The sequence below is a fragment of the Marmota marmota genome, unplaced genomic scaffold (genome assembly GCF_001458135.2).
Source record: "Marmota marmota marmota unplaced genomic scaffold, marMar, whole genome shotgun sequence".
Taxonomy (NCBI): Eukaryota; Metazoa; Chordata; class Mammalia; order Rodentia; family Sciuridae; genus Marmota; species Marmota marmota.
Window position 1 is genome coordinate 46,374,012 of NW_025999853.1, and position 20,604 is coordinate 46,394,615.

At 31.9% G+C, this 20,604-nt stretch overlaps 1 protein-coding gene across 7 annotated transcripts in view; it reads right to left on the reverse strand.

The window, feature by feature from the left end:
• Window positions 1-5,170: 5,170 nt before the first annotated feature.
• The window catches only part of Slc16a7 (solute carrier family 16 member 7), a 159,952-nt gene continuing 144,518 nt past the window's right edge, over window positions 5,171-20,604 (reverse strand). For all 7 annotated transcript variants that reach the window (XM_048806023.1, XM_048806004.1, XM_048805999.1 and 4 more), the window contains 3 exons: window positions 14,021-14,164; window positions 10,206-11,021; window positions 5,171-6,840 (listed from right to left, as the gene is read on the reverse strand). In XM_048806023.1, coding sequence (XP_048661980.1) covers window positions 6,569-6,840; window positions 10,206-11,021; window positions 14,021-14,164 — 1,232 coding nt within the window. In that variant the 3' untranslated portion in view covers window positions 5,171-6,568. The remainder of the gene's footprint in view (window positions 6,841-10,205; window positions 11,022-14,020; window positions 14,165-20,604) is intronic.

Here is a 20,604-nt window from a genome sequence, read left to right on the forward strand (position 1 = left end):
TATTACTTCTGATTTATCCAGAATTATCTACTATTGCAGTCAGCAAATATTTTCAAATTAAGTTTGGAAACATGATTTTACAAAGTATGATTGGAGAAAATATTCATATGGAATATAAAGAATTTATCAAGTGTGTTTCTAGGAAAATATTTTATTCACTCTATAAAAGTCATCAGTTCCAACAGGATGGCTTACATAGTGCAATACAGAAGAAAATGTCTTTGGAGTTAAAGGACCTGGGTTCCATCTCCAACCCTGCATTAACTCAGAGGATTGGTGTATATTTAGGCAAAGCCCTTAATCTGCTATGGTCTAGTACTGTTAAAATGTGGATGTCTAACAAAATTAGTTTGGAGGGTTGAGAAGATGTAACAAATTAATTGAGTACATTTTTCAGTGTATAAATATGTTAAAACAAAATACAATACAAATAAAAATACAATTATATCTAATGTTTGGAAAATAAATATTTCAGTTCACATGTCTTATTTTACTAAATCCAGAAATTCATACTTTAACTAGAAATAATAGGTCTTAGAAAAATAAAGTCCATGAATAACATGTCAGATATTGGTGCTGTATGTTAATGAACAAAATATATAAATTAATTGGGTCTAACTAAAAAAAACTTGTTATAGATACATATGAAAGTAAAAAAAGGAAACAAAAATAAAACACAATAGAAATCTGAATAAAAATAATGTTTTAAAATTCTACCCAGAAACTCATGAGATGAAAATCCCATCCTTTTTCTTTTACTGAGCAGAACATTTTACCAACTTATGATGCCTTAGTAGAGTGGTCAGTACCAATGTTTTCATACAGAGTTTTTCTAGCTTATTTTGTTACCTTTGAATTAAAAACAAAGAAACAAAAGAAATGTTTTATCATGTGAAGAAAAATATTTGCTGCAATATTAATAAATTTATAATCAGTGAGTGCTGGCTTACCTAATTACTCCTGAACATGGCTCATTTCATTAAGAAGTACAGATAAAGATAGAAAAACATGAAGATTGGGGAAATAATGGGTATATAACCAAACCCACTTCAAAGAAACAAAAGTTCCATAGCAAAACTGTCTATGATTAAGTAAAAAGGTTAAAGAAAATTATCTCAACATTAAAAAAAAGGAAAATAATTAAAGAGTAAAAGGGAGAGAAAAGGTAGAGCATCAGGGGGTTGGAATGGAGAAGTAATTTGGTCTAAGAATTTCCATACACAACTAAAGTCAATGTTAATTTTGCTCTTAAGGTAGACATTTAAAAATTATCATTCATAAAATAACTATAGCAATTCCTATGTAATCTGTCCCTACATGAACTGAGGAAAAAGCATTTGGAGAGAGAAGACTAAAATCATATAGCAGAAATTCTTAATGAGCTCAAATCTACAGCATAAGACAACTGATAACAAAGAACAGAAAATCAAAAACTATAAAAATCAGAACTAAAATAATGTGAACTCAGCAAAATTCATTTTAATTGCATCAACAAAAATGAACATGATTTCAATAACACAGACATTATAGTTAAATACTGATATTTGGGCTTCTTGGCTCTTCAGTAGATTCTCAAACATGATCATGCATATGGATATGCAGAGGTCAAAAATCTTAAAAGAAAAAAGGTGAGATGAGAAAGTCAAGATTTTAATTTTAGTTTTTCATATCCATAATTTTGATGTTTGGTTTTATAAACTACAAGAAATTTACTTGATATGTTTTATCAGTGATACTACTTCATTGCCAAAGCCTACAGGTTGATACATAATGGAGCAATGCTGTGATGGTCAGTTTTGTTTCTAAAAGTGTCAGGCACTTCAAGAAAAACAGAAACATTCATGATAATAAGTGCCAAGGATAGGAAGACTTTTTTTTTAAAGATTCTTTAAAATCACATTCAATTATATATTTATTGTACGTAAGGAAAACTATACCTAATAAAACACTTAGAACATAAGCTTACTCACTGTCCAGAAAACCTCATATCTATAGTCACAGGAGTTTCCTTATTTGGAAAGATAAGTATATACAGTTGGCGTCAGGACAACCATTTTTCCAAATCACAAATAGATAGGACCAGATTCATCATGAGGTCATAAAGAAAGCAGTTCATTAGAAGTGCATCCCTCAATAGAGGTAGGAGAAACACATTCTCAGGATTTCAAGAGTCCAGAGGGAGGAAGATGAAGCAACAATGCTAAGAAATGAATGATGATACAGATGTTCAGAAAAACCTGAAAAGTGAGAGTGTTCAGGGGAAGCAGTATTAAATAATGAAAAGAAATACACTTTATATGGATAAATCAAATACTCTGTAATGAGTATCTCTTAACTCCTTTTGTGGCAGCTTTGGATAATCCCATAAATGGGGATAATCATTAAAATTCTAAATATACTGTTTTATAGTAAGTAGTTTTCACTTTTTACATTACAATAAATAGCAACCAGTATAGGAATTCCTTATCCAGAGTAAATACCATTCTCCTTCTAAATCCAACTTCAGGGAAAATATATTATGCCTGAGTCATATAAATATGCTGCTATTTTTATGAGAAAAAAAGTCACTTTAAAATAATTATGGCTACTACATAATTATCACCATTATTTGGGATAATTTCCATTGTCTAAAAAAGGCAAGCAATTTGAAATAATATTCAGTTTATGGCAAACATATTCTCTAATAAACACTGAACAAATAATACAAATTTCAGTAAAATCTAATTTGTTTACCATATAATGCTTACATTTTTGTACCTATATTTTAACTACTTTTGCCTCTGTAGTTTCTATTTGGAAGCAGCATGGTAGTGAATACCCCAGGGAAGGGCTCTTTTCTGCTTTTAGGTAAACCTGAGTTTAAATTTTGGTTTGGTCACATACTACTTTTTAACTTTGGGGACTTTTCTGAGATTTTTTTTTTATGTCTGTTTTTATTTCTACTCATTAATTATATCAAGTTAATTACTTCTACCATGGCTTTGGTTTGAATATTAAAAGGCATTATACAAGCAAAATATATGATACATAAATATTAGTTTCCTTCTCACTTTGTATTCTTTCTCCCTAATTAGAGTCTTACATTTATTATTTTATTTTAATTTTATTAAACTGAAATATTCTACACAATAAGATTTAAAAAAAGATTTTTGATGAAAAAAGTTTTAACTAATTAATCAAGGTTATAGCATCTATATAAAAAATATTTATATGGTGTCTTTTCCTTTTTTAAATACCCTTGTCGTTTTATAGGCAGAAAATGATGTGTATAAAATTCCAGGATTTTGAAATGCACGTTTAGACCTATCAAACCTAAGTGTTTCACTTATTTTCTGGTGTCCAGGTGAAGCCTGTGGGCCCATGAACTAATTTAGTTGGAATTTGGTACCAAACAAGTGAAATCAATGAGTCATATGAATTAATACGGAGAAAAAAATCATGTCTTCCCATGTGAAATATACTATAACCCAAGTTGACCTAAAAAGGATTAGGAAAGAGGATGTGGACAGGTCAGGACAAGTCCATACCCTATGATCTGTCAGAAAATGTGAAGAAATATTTAAGGGTAAATACTGAAATATAAGGGATGCTAAGTTAACACAAATGGCAAAATAGACAGTGATCATAAATTATTTTGGTACACTGGTTTATGACAATCCTCCTATAAATTCCATGGTGGGCAACAGAGTCTAGTAGGAACTTTAGCAGTAATTGACTTTGCTTCATATCTTGAACATCTAAAATCTATTGTTACTTAGGCAAAGAAATATGTTCAGCACTAATTTTTCAGACACAGAGGTTAAATATATTTACTCCTCCACTTATGTGACTATGCAATAAATGAAAGTTCTGGGCCAATATTCTTTGCTCAATCTTTGATTCTGCAATTATTCTTCCAATGATTGGAAGTGAAGTAATAAAAGTGAACAAGTAGAATGACTTATAATATACTGAAAGAGTTCTTAATCTAGTATGTATTTATATCATGTTTCATGTGTGTTCTGGACTAATTTTGCGAGCTAATATGCATGTATTTTTATGACTTCATGCTGTGCACTCTCAGGCATGACTATATATATGACATCATACTTTGAATCAGCAAATTTTCTTCCTTTTTTTCCCTAAAAAATAATATAATCAATGTTAAAAATGAAGAGATAATGTAAGGCAACCAAAGAGCAGCAAAGCAAGTGTAAATTGGTTTGACTTGACTCTTCAGTTGGCAAATAAACCTCTTCCCATGGAGAAGGCAATGGAATGCACCCCACAGAAAGTCTCTACTAGCTGGTGATAAGGATGTGGTTCTAAGAACCAAAACTCCAAGATCATTACTTTGTTAATTATTCCTTCCTGGATCTGATACCTGTATTAGTTTAGATATGTATTTTCAGAGAATGCAAGGTATTTTTACGGAAGTGTTTATAACTGGAGAAATACTACACAGCAACCATGTTGCATTTCATAGGATGAGTTAGAATTGAATACAAAAGCACTAATAATATAAAACTAGTTAATTTGAGAATCAAGATTGAGTGAAACTAAATGAAAAACAGCCATATAATGTCACATTTTTCTTCATTTATTTATCTATGACCTTGGCACATCTTGTTTTATTCAATATTTGAAAAATATAAACATCCTATCATATGCAAAAAAGCAAATGTGAAATGAAAAAAAGATTTTATATCACTCCATAAATATGAGCCAAATGCTTAAAGAGTGCAAAAATTTTAAAGATCAAATCTTTAATGTGAACTCTTACAAAAGTATGGTGTCCAGGTACAGTCTCATTAGAAATAAGAATAGCACCTGCCTCTACTGCAATAAAAAAAAAAGAAAAAGAAAAACAAAGTTTTTTGGACATATGAAGGGTGATATTACTTCAATAATAATATCATAAATGCTTTTTATTAATCAGAATATTAATCTTTAGATTTGTAGGTGTAAATATTTATCATTTTAGCTATGATATTTGTAGTTTTGAAAGCACAGAACTATCAAATGTGCCTGTATCAAAGAGAAATTTAGACTCTCAGATGTTTTCACACAGGAAAATGACAAACTGCTGAGTTAACCTGTGCTGCAATCTGTCAAGGTTCTTGCAATCATGTTATTAACCATACTCACAATTCCAAGCCACACAGTCTATACTTCTAGGGCTTTTTTTTTAAATAGTTTCCTGCTTATAGTCACAGGCAGCATAGTGTAATAAGTAAGAGGGCAAAATTTTCAAGAGCTACCATTCCTATAGCCATTTTCAGTGGCTGAGGAAAAGACCTGTTTGTGCTTTGATCTTGCTTTTATTTGTTTGTTTGTTTGTTTGTTTGTTTTGGAAAGAAGGAAATTTAGAAGAGAGTTTAGAAGGCTCAATAAAATGATCTCACAATCTTAGTTAGCTATACTACATGGATTGTGCATAACAGGAACCTTAGATCACTGCTAAGGATTGGAAAAAAATTAGGATTTGGTCTGTTTATGAACTTATCAGCTAGGATTCAGATTCATTCTTCTTTGATATTTCAGTATGACAGTGAAACTAAATTGAGGCCTAGTTAAAAGAAATCCCTGGTTCTTAATTTGTGGATTAAAAACTAAAATCCTTTTAAAATTAATGGATATAGCTCATTGCTAGTTGTCATTCAGATCTTTAGTTTGACTTACATATTAGGTAAAAATTCTGAAAATTATTTGAGGGCTCTATTCTCCAGCACCAGGCACTAGTGACACCCCTTCAAAGAAATCCTGGGTGTGGATTAATCAAGTCTAAAAATGCGCAAAAGTAATGGTATAAAATGGAGTCTTTCTTTTTTCTCAGACTTATTTTATACACAGAAGTGCTTTTTTAAATAGCAGCCACTTACATTCCTGAATTAAGACCACCCTCATTTTCATCTATGTGCCTATCTTTAAAATCCACATTGTAAAACAGTATGCAAATATATATTCTTTGTGTTTCTATGGACTTTTTTTTACTTTAAAAAAATGAATAAGTGACTACGATAATATCCTTTTCAAATTTATTTATTTTCTTTTGTTCTCTATATACTCTGTGTTCATGTGGGTATGTACATGAGTGTATATGTTTATGAACTTGTGTGTATTTGTGTGTGTCTCTCTGCGTGTGAGTATGTATGAGGAGAAAAAATAATTTTTTCCTCTATTTTAAACTTTAATATAAAATAAAAAATGAAATGTGAAGAGAAGAGGGCTTTTTTATGGGATTCTCTTTTTAAGTCATTATATCAGGGTTTGAGATTTAGATCTCATTCTATAATGGACACTAGAAGTCCCTGCCTGGAAGACTTTAAAATTTGTATTTCAACCACCACATTCTGAGTTGAGCATGGAAATAAACTCGTTGCATGGATTCTTTGTATGCATAACCTCAAAATTTAACTATCCAAACAAATTTTTAGGAACTAGTTTACAATTTGCCATCGAGTAAAATCTCATTTCCATTCTTATCTGTGGCTGCTTGTTTCAACTAAAAACCTTTTCAATATTTTGCAAAACAGAAGCAAACTTCTAAGTAAATTCATGAATACTGAAATCAGAGGTGTGATTCTTGTTAAATATTAGTTTCTCTTTCTGAGGGCGCACTCTCTCCTTTTGGCATTTTGACAGTAACTTCATCCTGTTTAGCATTGCTCAAGGGTTCCGATTCTCTGAACTCCTCTGTGTTCATTTGCTTCTTCATTGCCTCGTCCTTCTTCCTTTCCTTTGCAAGCAATCTATAGTTTATAGCATTACCAATGAGCAGCCATATACTTGAGGCTACCACAATAGCCCCACTGGCTAAGTACATGTATTTATAATCTCCAGTTATATCCACCAATTTACCTAAGAGACAAAGAACATCTTTTAGGATGACATATAAAACAGTTATTAAATGATAAAAAATTTCAAAGAAACTCTTCTCTAGACAAATTACACACCTCTTATTTAAATTAATGTAAAACAAGACTTTAACAAAGAAAAAGCATTCTAGGTTATGATGTCTATATAAGCTTAATAAAACCATGTACATAAATTTAGATCATTATAATAGTAGTGCATTAAATTTATTAAAAATTATTCCTTCCAATAAAAATATACAACTAAGACAAATTAGGTATATATGTGTTTGTGTACTGATAACTACCAGAAAATATATATATATTTTTTAACTCATTCCTGTAAGTAAGGATATATTTATCTATTTACTTATAGCATGCCCATCAAGATTGTGTCATTTTCCCATACTTCATTTTCTCTTCAATAAAGAGGAAAAAATGCAGTCTTTAGGACAGACACAAAGATTTTCATACTATTTTTGACAGGGCTTACAACTTACTAAATGGCTCCCTATCTCCATCTCTAGGCTAAGAACCTGATCTATCATATCTCATTTGATCCTTATTATGAAGTAATCTGGTTACATGGCTAGTATGCGGCAGAATTTGGACTCTGAGGTCCGTTGAATTTCATATTCATAACAACTCTACAATATGGTTTCACGTAAACTCTTATTCAAGTGTTATATCACTTTTTAGTCTAATTACAGTTTTTTTGCTTGTTTGTTTGTTTTTACTTTATCCAAGTCTGCAGTATCAATGCCAAACTAATCAGGAAGAAACCATTAGTTCAATTTGATTTTTGAGATCCTTGAAGAACTAGGCTGGTACCACATAAGCTGAAGACTTATTGACTTAAAAATCCTTCAGCTTGTAATTAGTTTTCCTCTTGTTCATGAAGGCATTTAATTCTTAATAATTATTAACAGCAAATTCAGTGTGTACAAAGCTATATTACTTATCACATGCATTCCAAGTGATTCCAATATAGACCCTTGAAGTCAGCCTGTTTAGCAAGAGTTTCTAGCATTCTAACTAAAAAGTAGTCAAAGGTTCAATTTTAAATTTAGGTACTTATAATCTTTATCTATTTGAATAAAATTCTCTGGTTTAAACAGGTAGATGTTAGAATGAGCTCATTTGAGTAGGCCCAAAATATATGTATATATAACAAAAATGTTATATATGTATATATAACTTTTGTTTTCCTTTCTAATTTTAGTCAAATATTTCTGTCTGTGTGATAGTCAATATAAATATGAAAACATAAGACCCATGGCCTCATTAGTTAATAATTGTACTTTCTAAGTGTTTTGGGAAATTTTCAGCATCAGGAAACCAGATATGATTTCCAGAGCTAAAGCTTCAGTTTTTTATGAGTATAAAACTTAAAGATCAGTCTGAAAAAAAAATCAATAGAAATAAAACCCACACACTCCCTACCTCTCATTGGTCTACTACCAGGGCTAATAGCAGCAGCAGCAGCAGCAGCAAGAATGTCAGAAAAAAATCACCAAATATTCAAAAGTATTTACTATGTGCTTACTATGTGCCAGACATTTTCAGTAGTAATCAAATACTAAAAAGGATACTCCGGCCTGAGAGTCAAGGAGTATCACAAGGCAGAAATAGTATTTAAAAATGGATATCTATGCTACAGTCTGAGAGCTTCAACAATGAGTTCCAGATCTATTACGTCAAGTCGTCGTCAAATGACATGATGATTTGCCAATATTAATGCAACAGGCACTCAGAGTAACTGAAACTGCCTTAAAAATATATTGATGCAGGTTCTTAGTATGTGTAGAAGTGGCAAAATCATATCACTTTTTAAAAAATTCTTAGAGCCAATCTACTATGTCTTTGATTAGACTTAATTTTTTTCATATCACCACGCATGGTAATGTATAATTTTTCTCTTTTGATAGTTAGAATTTGATGCTAATGCATAAATTCTAAAATTCATTTGGTCAAATCAATTTCATATGAAAATATAGTCCAATTGTGCTTTATTTTGTAAGAAAATCAGATGGCTGATAAATAACAAGACCTAATGGCTTTCACCCTTTTTCAACAATTGTTTGGATATTGTGTTATATCCATACTGAGAAACATATTACCTAAAATCTGCCCTAAATACTAGAGGATAGGAAAAACCAACAATTACACCACTAAGATATTACAGCCAGCTCTATTGCTCTCCTAACCAAGTGAAAAAGTGAAAGACAAAAGTCAATGAGGGCATTAAGAGTAACATTTTCGACATGAATGTCTCCACTTTTAAACGGTTCTTTGATGACACACAGAAAGCCGTTTAACAACAGACTAAATACATGGGGAAATTTGCATTTAACCTGACTGTGCACTAGGGGGCAGGCCAAGAATCTAAGCTTAACAGTGACCAAAATAACATACAGTAGTTGCTGGAAAAGTCTGTCGTACAAAAAATAATTTAATATTAACAACATTTAAAATCTAAGACTAGACAAGTCTTTATGTCAGAATGTAATTAGGCATGTGTCTTTATCATGGGTTCAGAAGCATGATTCAATCTAAATATAATTTCCTTTCAAAACTACTCTTAACTGTATTTCAAAAGGAAGCCATAAAATACTGACAAGGAAGTCCAACAAAAATCTAATACTTCTGTGATGACTATTTTACCTTTCTTTGTTTCTTTTTTTTTAATAGTAGACCAACTTCTCAATTTTGTTGGTGGTACACTAAACTTGTATTACTTTCTTTATTGAGTTAATTTAGCATAGACACTTTTATAGACATCTTTAAAAATATTTCAAATCTTAAAATATAAAGGTAATCCTTATCAATTGTAAATACGCAACATAAACTATCTAGTAGAAAGAACAACTTTCAATGGATTTTTCTTTATCCCTGTATTATATGTTAGTGATATAAAGGTATGGCTTCGTGGCAGTTAGTTACAAATAAATATAACTAACATACTAAAAAACAAATTCTGAAATTTTCAGGACACGATTTTACATTTTGTACCCATTTTTATATAAGCAGAACAGAAATCTGTTCAGTAATGTTAAAGTCACTTTTTTTTTATATATTCCTAAAAGCACAAAATAACAACTAATCGGGATAGAAGTCCTGAAAATTATGCAACTAATTACCAATCTAACTTAAGTTCTCAAATTCATAAGTCCAGGTTCTGAAACAGAGTTAGGTATAAAATCAACTAATTATGAAATTTTAAAATGTGTAATAAAATATAAAAATTAATCCCCCTACAGTCTTTTTCGGCCATTAATATTATTGAAAGCACATGATTTACTGTAAAGAACTTCTTAGCTAATGAATATTTGCATAATTCATTTTGCTTTTATTGATGAGAAATATTCTTACCAGCAATAGGAGGGCCAAGAAGAACGGGGCCACACTCTACCACAGTGACGAGTCCCACTGCACTGGAAAACCTTGAAGCTCCAACAAGGTCCATGAGAGTTTCAAAGAGGACACTGCTAACACTCCCAAATCCATAGCCAAAAAATACAGCATATACCACCAGGCTCGTGTAGCTCTGTGCCAGGGGGCACAAGAGATGACAGATTCCAGTAAACATGACCGCAAAACTGAAGAAGTACTGGATTCGGGGACGGATAAGTTTGGAGTTTGCAATTAATCCTCCACAAGGCCTGGCAAACATATCAACAAAAGCCATAACAGACAACAAGAAAGCTGCGGAATACTCATCTATTCCCCTGTCTTTAGCATACGGAGCCAGGAAGATAATAGGGGCAAAAAACCCCAGAAACATGATGACGTTTCCAGATAGATAGATCAGAAATCCTCTATGCTTAAAAAGGGAGAAATCTAAATATTTGTTAATTTTGTTCCATGTCGATTTCTTCTGTTGGATTTTCTTCAATTCTGTATCTTCTGCTCTTATGCTAATCTTATTTTTCGATTGAGTAGTTTGTTTGGGGCCAAGGGGTCTCATGAGGGCCCCAGCCACGCAGGCATTCAAAAATATACCTCCTAAAATCAAGAAGCTTCCTTTCCAGCCATAACTATTAAAAAGGAACTGATTGAAAGGGGCCAATGTACTTAAGAAAACAGGACTCCCTGCCATGGCCAATCCATTCGCTATGGGTCGTTTCTTATAGAAGTACTTGCCAATTATTGTTAAGGCTGGTTGCAGGTTGAAGGCTAAACCTAAACCTAAAAAGAACAAGACAAAAGAGGAAAAAAGAAAACACAAACATATTACACCACTCACATAAGAAATTATTTTTGGAAGGCACATTCAAGTGGGGAAAAGTGAACGAAAAATGCAGCAGCAGGTAGTAATTTTTGAGGATTATAAGCATAAATGTAATTGTACACATCTAAAAATGTTGTCATAACTGGATACTTCAAATGATGTTTTAAAGCACAGATATAAAACCAAGAACTTCCACCTATGTATGAAAAATCACAGGATCGGTGGAAAGGAGGACAGAATTTAGATCTTATTAAAAATCACTTAATTCCACAGATAAATTAACATTTTCCTCTTAATATACATTTATTTGCAAATACATAGATTTCTTCTGTGTGGACAAGAGTGAAATTTAAAAATGGAAAGACTTTGTCTTTTCAGAGTTGAAGAAATGTGGACAGGCTAAAATGCTCATAATTTGTAAAAAATTTTGTAATACCCCAGAGGCATTTCTTTGAATACTATGCAAATAATAAAAAAGAGTAATACATTTAAGTGATTAATCTCATTCTTTACATCCCTCACATTCCAAATTTAATGTATGTAGATACGCAAGTGCTAAATAAAAAAGAAGTTTTTGTTTTGCTTTGCTTTACTTGAAATATGTTTTTATTTCAAGGATATAAGCTGATTGTTTCTATGAGCCCATGTTCCCACAGTCTAGGGAACTCCTTGGCAGTGTATTATTGCCTTTGAGAAATGAATCAGCTTTTGTGTCCCACTGAAGCAATATTTAGTACTATTGATGAATAAAGTACTTTTGAAAGTGCATAAAATTGATTCATGTGAAGTACCTCTCCCCTGCACCCCCACACCCTAGGCATTATTCGGTTATTTTAGGGGCTAGAGAGGTGAGCATTTTTCTATGTTTACAGTTTACCTAAATTGAAACAGTATTGTAAAGTGGTTAAGCATGTAAGTTCTGGGACTTACAGGTTTAAGTACAAATACTTACTCCAACTCTTTCAAACAGACATTTTATATGAATAGAAGCATCTCTAAAAGCTCAGGAAAGAATCAAGAACATGCCTTGGGGAATAACAGAGCAGCATGATCGCTAACTCTACCTGTGAGATATGCAGAGTACATGTAATTATATCCCACTCATAAATAATAAAACTGACCTGCCTATGATCAAATAGCTTGTAAGTGGAAGAACCTAAGCTAAAATCCACGTATTGTGTTTCAGAGTTTCTTTATCTTACGTCATTTCCCTCCCATTCTGTCGCCTGGAACTTTTGTCTTTAGCTCTTATCCCAGGCTGACAATTTCTGGCATGGTACAGTGAACACAAGACTTTAAATCAATTGATCTGAATCTGGCTCCGTAACTTACCTGTTTGCCACTGCTGAAGGAAACAGACTTCCTGAGAGTGCACACACTCAGCAACAACAACAACAAAAAGTCTTTTGCCAAAGTCAAGTTCTAGAAAGAACTTTCATGACATTGCACACATGGTAGTGTAATTGGTATTATTTTCTAATATTTATTTATAAATAACAACATGCTGAGTACTCTGCAAAGTACAATGTATTCGCTTTGCACATTAATTGTTCAACAAATCCCTGGGAAAATAACTATTAGCCCTATTTTATAGACCGAGACATACAGAGGCTAATTTATCTCTGATCACACATCATGTATGTGCTGAGTCAAATTTAAAAGTTAGTGCTGTATGCTTTCTGTAAATCAAAGTCAGAAACCAAGCTGGCTGATAATGACAAGGTAAAACCCTCATAGATGTATATAGCATCAACTCTAGAAGTACTAAGGCCTTCAAGGCCCAAAGGAATGAGATTACACATTAGAATAATAATAGTGTAATAGGTATTTCTGATACAGGATGATGTAATCATCCTATCTTTAAGTATGCCCACTTGAAGGCCCATCCTAACATTTCATGATCAAATTCAATATAGTGAATAGTCTGCACAAAGCAAAGGGCGCTCTCTTCATCGTGACAATGCTTAGATGTAAGAAAGTTGCCATTTAAAATATCAAAATGTGTTTTGCCATATCACAAAGGCATGGAAAAGTGGACAGGCTGCAAAGAGAAGAGTTTTAACATTAGTATTACTATGGCTTATAATATACTTTTTTTTTTCATGAAATGATACATGACTGCAGGTTAGACTGATCTCAGATCATTATAAAACAAAAATGTTTACTTATTATCTCTAGGCATAAGGGAAGACAGCCTCTTGAATATATTGAAGATAATTTTTGTTAAAACTTTGTAGATTTTTAAATATAATTTATTGTTCAGGCATATAAAAGTGGTGCTTTTAAATGTTCAATTTCTATTTAGAGTCAATAGCTATTCTGCATGTGGCACCATGATAATCAAGTGACAGTGTGCCATTCAGCATGTTTGTGTTGTGGCAAACTGCCTTACTGAACTTCTAAACAGGTTCATTTGAGTGAGGAAGATAAAGGACAGGACTGAAAAGCTCTACCACTAATCAGAAAGCAGACACAGTCATTTTATTGTTGAATTTCAATCAGCGCATACAGAAAATATCTCTTTCACACAAGTTTTAACATATTATCAGTGGTAAGTCAAATACTCTGAGTAATAAAAACAAAAAAAAATAAGTTTTTTAAAAATAAAAAAACTTATTTATAGCAGAGAGTTTTTTTTCTCAACTCCATCTCAACTGTCTGAAGAGTAAAAAGTCAAGTGAAAATAATTCAAAGCCATTTGTTTTTTAATAGTTAAGTGACTACTTTTAAGAGTTGAAAGTTAACGTGTACAATAACTTTTTTCATTTCTTGAAATAAAATGGCCAGTCTAAAGTAGTTAGTAGTTAAATGCACGATCAGATAAAAATACTTTAAAATAACATGGTTTTAAAAAGTAAATTTAAAAAAATAAGTATTTTTGTTGTTCATGCTTTTTACAGAACTTTGAAACAACAGAAATGTTAAGAAAAAAAGCTAAAAACAAAACTTGGCTTACCTCCAATGAAGCCCACAGTGAGGTAAAGTTCTACTACACTGGTACTGAAAGAGGCCAAAACCATTCCCAAACAGCAGAGTAAACCTCCTACTATCACCACTGGCCGGCTGCCATATTTATTCACCAAAACACTGCTGATGGGACCTAAAGTAGAGAGAAGATAAAGAAATATTCAGTTAGGTGTCATTTATTGATACTTTAAAGTTGCTAATTTTGAAAGTTGAAAAAGCATATTTTAATGATTCAAGGAAAAAATTAGTTCATATGGAATAAAATGAGGACTTTTCAAAACTTCACAAATAGAGGTTTTGCGATAGAGGTCTCTATGTGGCCCAGGCTGTGTTCCAGTGACCCTCCTGCCTCAGCCTCTCAAGGAAAAAAAACTGCAGGCATTTGCTACCACTTTCAGCTGATGGGTTATTTATAACTCTATATAAGAAAGCACATGAAATAATGAATTAGAAGTGTTGATAATTTTTATGACCCTAACTATTCAACTTTTGTGGAAAAAATTTTAAATGAAACATAGCTCAGAAATCTAAATTGTCTTTTAAAATGCAGGTAAGTTTATATAATAAAAATCTAGGGATTATGAAAATGGCTTGTCTGTGTAAGAATCTTATAATAAAAGTTCAGTAGAGTAGAAAAAGGGAAATGAAGGGAAGGCATGGGGGATGGAAAAAGGAAAGACAGTGGAATGAATCTGACATAACTTTCCTAGGTACATGTGTGAACGTGAATCTCACCATCATGTATATCTACAAGTTATTTTAAAAAAGTAACTGGGTAAATGGCATAAGGCTCAATAAAGAGAAGAGCAGGAAATGGGGAGAGGGGAGGGGAAGGAGAGGTACTGGGTACTGAATTAGAACAGATACACTCCATACTTTTATAATTATGTCAAATGGATTTTACTGTCATGCATAACTAAAAAGAACTCATAAAAATATTGTAGAATAAAAGAATAATGTGTGTATACAAACACATACATGCCATTAGTTAGAGCTCAGTTTTTTAATTATGTTCAACAATGATTTTTCTTTAATACCATATATCACTGCTTCTAAAATACCAATTGTTTTCACATCATATTATCTTAGTAACAAGAATGGTTTATACTTGATGGTTTCTTCCAATCTCTGTTCATCAGTTAGCAGTCGGAGGCAGTAATGTAGCTATCATGGCCTATGCATGTTTGCATTTGGTTATTATCTCCTGTGACTTGAGAGAACTATGATTAATAGTTCAATTAATCATTTTAAGGAGCATTTGAAATGGAATATATAAAAATAAACCATGAAGACATGAAATGTCTTCTGTTGACCCATTCTGGTAAGATAAAAGAAGTAGCAGCATCAAAAAAAAAAGAAAGTCCAACATCTCTGGCAATTAGAGAAATGCAAATCAAAACTACACCAGTCAGAATTGCCACAATCAAGAATCCAAACAAAATTAACGTTGGCAAGGATGTGGGGGAAAAGGTATACTCATACATTGCTGGTGGGACTGCAAATTGGTATAACCACTCTGAAAAGCAGTATGGAAATTCTTCAGAAAACTTGGAGTGGAACCACCATTTGATTCAGTTATCCCACTCCTCCATATATACACATAGGACTTAAAATCAGCATACTACATTATTACTTCCACATTAATGCTTATAGCAGCTCACTTTATAATAGCAAGTCTATGGAATCTACCTAGATGGCCTTCAACAGATGAATGGATTAAGAAATTGTGGTATATATACACAATGGAATATTACTCAGCCATAAAAAAGAAATTATGGAATTTGCTGGTAAATGGATTGAACTGGACACTATCACGTTAAGTAAAATGAAACAAAGGCTGAATGTTTTCTTGGTATTCAGATGCTAACACACAATAAAGAGTTGGGGAGAATAGACGTTCATTTGATTAGACAAAGGAGAATAAAGGGAAGAGAGGGAGGATGGGAATAGGAAAGATAGTAGAATGAATCAGACTAACCTTTCTATGTTCATATATGAATACACAACCATATAACTCCATATCATGTTCAACTACAAGAATGGAATCCTAATTAGAATAAGTTATACTCCATGTATGTATAATATGTTGAAATACACTCTAGTGTCATGTATACCTAAAAAGAACTAATTTTAAAAAAACGAAAGTAGCAGCATCAAAATTTACAGAATGGGTGTAGCAGTTCAAATGAAATTTCTAGAAAAATGGTGTATAGTTGCCTCACCAGCAAACAGAACAATCTTATGCATGAAACATAAACATTGAGAACTGACTCAGATACTAAATGAGAAAAAATTCTAAGAATGGCTTACCCAACTTATTTAACGTATAATTAAAAAATATATGTCATGGGTGTATGTGTGCACAGGTATAAAATATTCAGAAACAATTAGTATCATTAAAATAATCTGTTTTAGTTAAGTCTACAAAAGCTCTTTTTGTGTTATAAAAGTTATAAATATTAAGAAAGTGTTGTGATTTACTTTGTGTACAGCATTTTTTTTTGTCTTGGTGTATCATAAAACACCAGTACAACTTAACTGAGCTCATCTTCAAGTCAGTGAAAATTCATATTATTTTATAGGACCTGTCAATGGGTAAATGGTTTGCTTTGACATTTCCTTTTGAACTTAAAATTATACATCATCTGAAACTTGGGATACCACTTTAAAGAGAAAAAGACTACATTAGGTCCAAATACTCAGACTAAATTTGACCTAGAAAGATTAAAAAAGGATTTTAGTGATACCATAAATTACAAATCTGCTAAGTACTGTTTCTCTGCATTTAAAATTTTCTGCATGGATAGTATTTAAGACACACAGAGATTCACTCATCAATATGTCCATATTCTTTCATCCTTATATAAATATTATTTTTATTCTTTAAATATAATTTTGAAATTAAACATCAGTGTCTAATGAGATTTAATATGTCACAATGACTAAGAATGATGCATAATTTTAGACAGAGATAACTCAAAAATAAATTACAAAATATTAAAATTTTTATAAAACCATATGAAATACAGATCTGTGATTACAAGTTGGAGGAAAATTGTTTTAAAAAGATGCACAAGTGAAAATAATAGAATTTTGTACCTAATGTCATAAAACTCCCTTGAAGAACTGACAAGAAGAAAAATTATACACATATATATTATATGTAATATACCACTCTATGATTTAGGAAATGTGCATCTTCATTGAAAAGCATGTCAATAAATTAAAATAACTTTCTGTGAGGAAGGAAGAGTCACAATAAATTGATTGGCTATAATTAATTATTAAACTTATGTGTGGCAGTTTCATGATATTCCACACCAATTCTTTTCTGAAAATTACTTAACTGATTCAATTCAATTCAATTCAACTTAACTGAAATCAATTCAGTGCATCATTTCTTAAGTTTCTAGTATAAAACCAGTTGAATCACATCAAGAAGAAAATAATAAATAAAACACAACTACAGTCTTCAATACATTGTTGTACAGAGGAGGAAATAATCAATGTGATATTAAGAACTATGATGGATGATACGATAAATACTAGATTCAGAATAGATTTAAAGTTATTTATTAATTATTTGGACTAGAACAATGTATTCTCAATATTATTTATGTTATGTACTTCATTTTCTATGTGGTAGCTGAATAATTAACAAACTGATGAATGGTATAATCAATTACAATATTGTATAAATGTATTGGTCTAAACTACATAAATTAAAATTTGAATGTAGTTATGAGTCATAAGTTAATTTGCAATGTATGATGAATAATTACATCTTTAGCTTGGGATAACCACACCAAGGCTTCTTCCTCATTACTATGATTAAGTAAGTGTAGCCACTAAAGAAAATGTTTAACAGTGTTAATTCTTTTCCTTTCTTTTCTTTTGAGGAGTATGCTTCTATAACTTCTATAAGGGCTTCAGTAAAGTATGACTGCACATATGTTGCAACTCTACATTGCATATTACCAGAGAAATGAAAAGCTGTGTTCCACTTATGTACAATGAACCAAAATGCATTCTACTGTCATGTATAACTAATTAGGATAAATTTTTAAAAAGATCCAATGAGAGGTCTAATTTTAACAAATGCTTTTATTTTTAATTTTGTACTTTAGTTAAATAATGTCCTGTGAGGATGTATTTATACAAGTCATCTATACTCCTTTTCTAGCAAAATGAGATATGCTTTATAAGTGATCTAGTTAAACATAACCGAAGCTCTTTCCTCCTCAATATTTAATGCTAATAAATTGTCATAAAGTCTTTCTATTTGGTAATAGTTTTGAGGGCAATTTAAATTTATAATATAGAGTAAAAGTGACTTTTTAAAAAAAAATTTCTAAATGTTTATTATTAGGAGTCATCCAGCATTAAATGCAAAACACACCACCATCCAGCAGCTCTCTACATTCTAGTAGATGTTGAGTTTGTTATATTAATTAGAAAGACAAAGCTACAAGAAAAGAATGGATTCCCCCAAAAGGTGTGCAAGAGTACCAGGATAATAATCTTTTATTTCCAAGAACATTCATAAAAGTGTAGTAAGGCTGTGTCTAAGACTGATCTATCTAACCACTTATCCCCCCGATTTTTTTTTTTTAGTACTAGGGATTGGACCCAGGGGTGATTTATCACTGAAATACATCCCCCCATTCTTTTTGCTTTTTAATTTTGAGACAGGGTTGCTGAGCATCTTGCCAAGTGGCTCAGGCTGGACTTGAACTTGAGATCCTTCTGCCTCAGCTTCTTGAGTAACTGGGATTATAGGCCTGTGCCACCAGACCCGGTTAGCCACTTATCCTTCTAATTCACACTTATCCTTCTAATTCATTCTCAGAATTTTATTCTCAAGAATAACAGCCACTTTCATGAAACCGTAAAGAAGGACTTTGTCAGGGAGTGGCACGAGGATAACAATATTATTATCCAAAGGACAACTAGGTCCTTGTCTTCTGAAAGATAAGCAACAATCTTTTACTACTGTAGCTTCATAGCACTTAAAAGAATGCTCATTTATCTCAGCAAGAAATATTTTGTGAGTTCTTTTAAATTATAAAACTGCCTATTTTCAACACTCTTGGTGCATTTACAGTTGGTAACACACACACACACACACACACACACACACCACAGAGCATTTATTTTCTATATATTTTATGAATCTTGTTCATGCATCCTATTCCAAGCTTTTTGCAGGCAGTTGCCATACACCATATTAGTCATCAACATTTATTGAGCATTACTCTTTGTAGACAGTGTGTTAAGAATTGTACATGCTTTAATTACATATACTTTTCATGGCACTCCTATGATATAATTGCCTAATTAAGGCTTTTTAACAGTTGATAAAACTGAGGTGCAAAGTGTTTAAATAACTTGCTCAAGGTCACATTAATATGAAGTAATAAAATGTAAAATATGAGCCCAGGGTCATTGGATTACAAAACTGTGCTTTTAACTACTGAGCAGAAAAGATTTAGCATAGCAGGAGTAAGACTGCTATCCAGAGAAAGGACTGTTGCAAAGTTGGCCCCTGTCTGCAGTGGGGAGCTTGAATCTCAGGAGCATGATTTTCTAAACGATAAAAGGGGTGACTACACCAAAAGTGCTTGTACAATGTGGTTCATGCTCACCATCAAATAAGCAATGTAGTATGTGATTATCTCTTTTTCATGTATGATGCTCATTTTTCCTCCTGGGAGTCTAAAATTTTGGTTCATGGAAGGCAGAGAATATGTATGTGGCCAGTTCACTAATAAAAACCTTATGCACTAAGTCTCAATAGCTTTCTGACAGAAAGCACTTCATACATGTTGTCCTAAGGGGTTGCTGGAGGAATTAAGCCCATTTAGTGTGACTCCCCTGAGAGAGGATTCTGATAAGTTTATACCTAGTTTCCTTTGGACTTTGCATTACATATTTTCCTTTTGCTGATTTTTTCTTCATTCTTTCACTCTAATAAATCATAGCCATGAGAAAGAGGTAGCCTCAAAGGTCAGCTAAGTCCTGTGAGTACTTTTAACAAATCATTGAAGCTAAGAGTGGTCTTAGGGACTCTGAATACAAGTACTAGACCATATCTTTCCTACTGCTGAATTTAGAGTTCTGCATATAATTATAAACAGATGAGCTTGAGGTGACATATTTTAAAAATGTCTGACCTACATATAAATGAACAAGTCTGTTTCATATATTGTTATTATGTTTTGTAAATCTGAATTCAAAGTACTTGCTTTTATTTCTTCTGTATATTGCAAAACTACATGATAAATTCTACAAGAAAATTTGAATGTAATGTAATGAACATTTCATAAAATATATTTTATCAATTTCTGACAGAAACTATGAATTGGAATTGACTATCAATTGGAGCTATATAAAATTTTTATGCATGACATAAATACTAACAGAAGAAATGATAAAGAGTCATAATTTATTTTCCATTTGCTTTATTTCAAATTTGTATATGTGGTATCTTGTCAAATCAAATGACAAAAAGCACTAGTACAGGACTGGGAGAAAGTGGTTTGCAATTATAGAAATTTATTTGTGTTTACTACA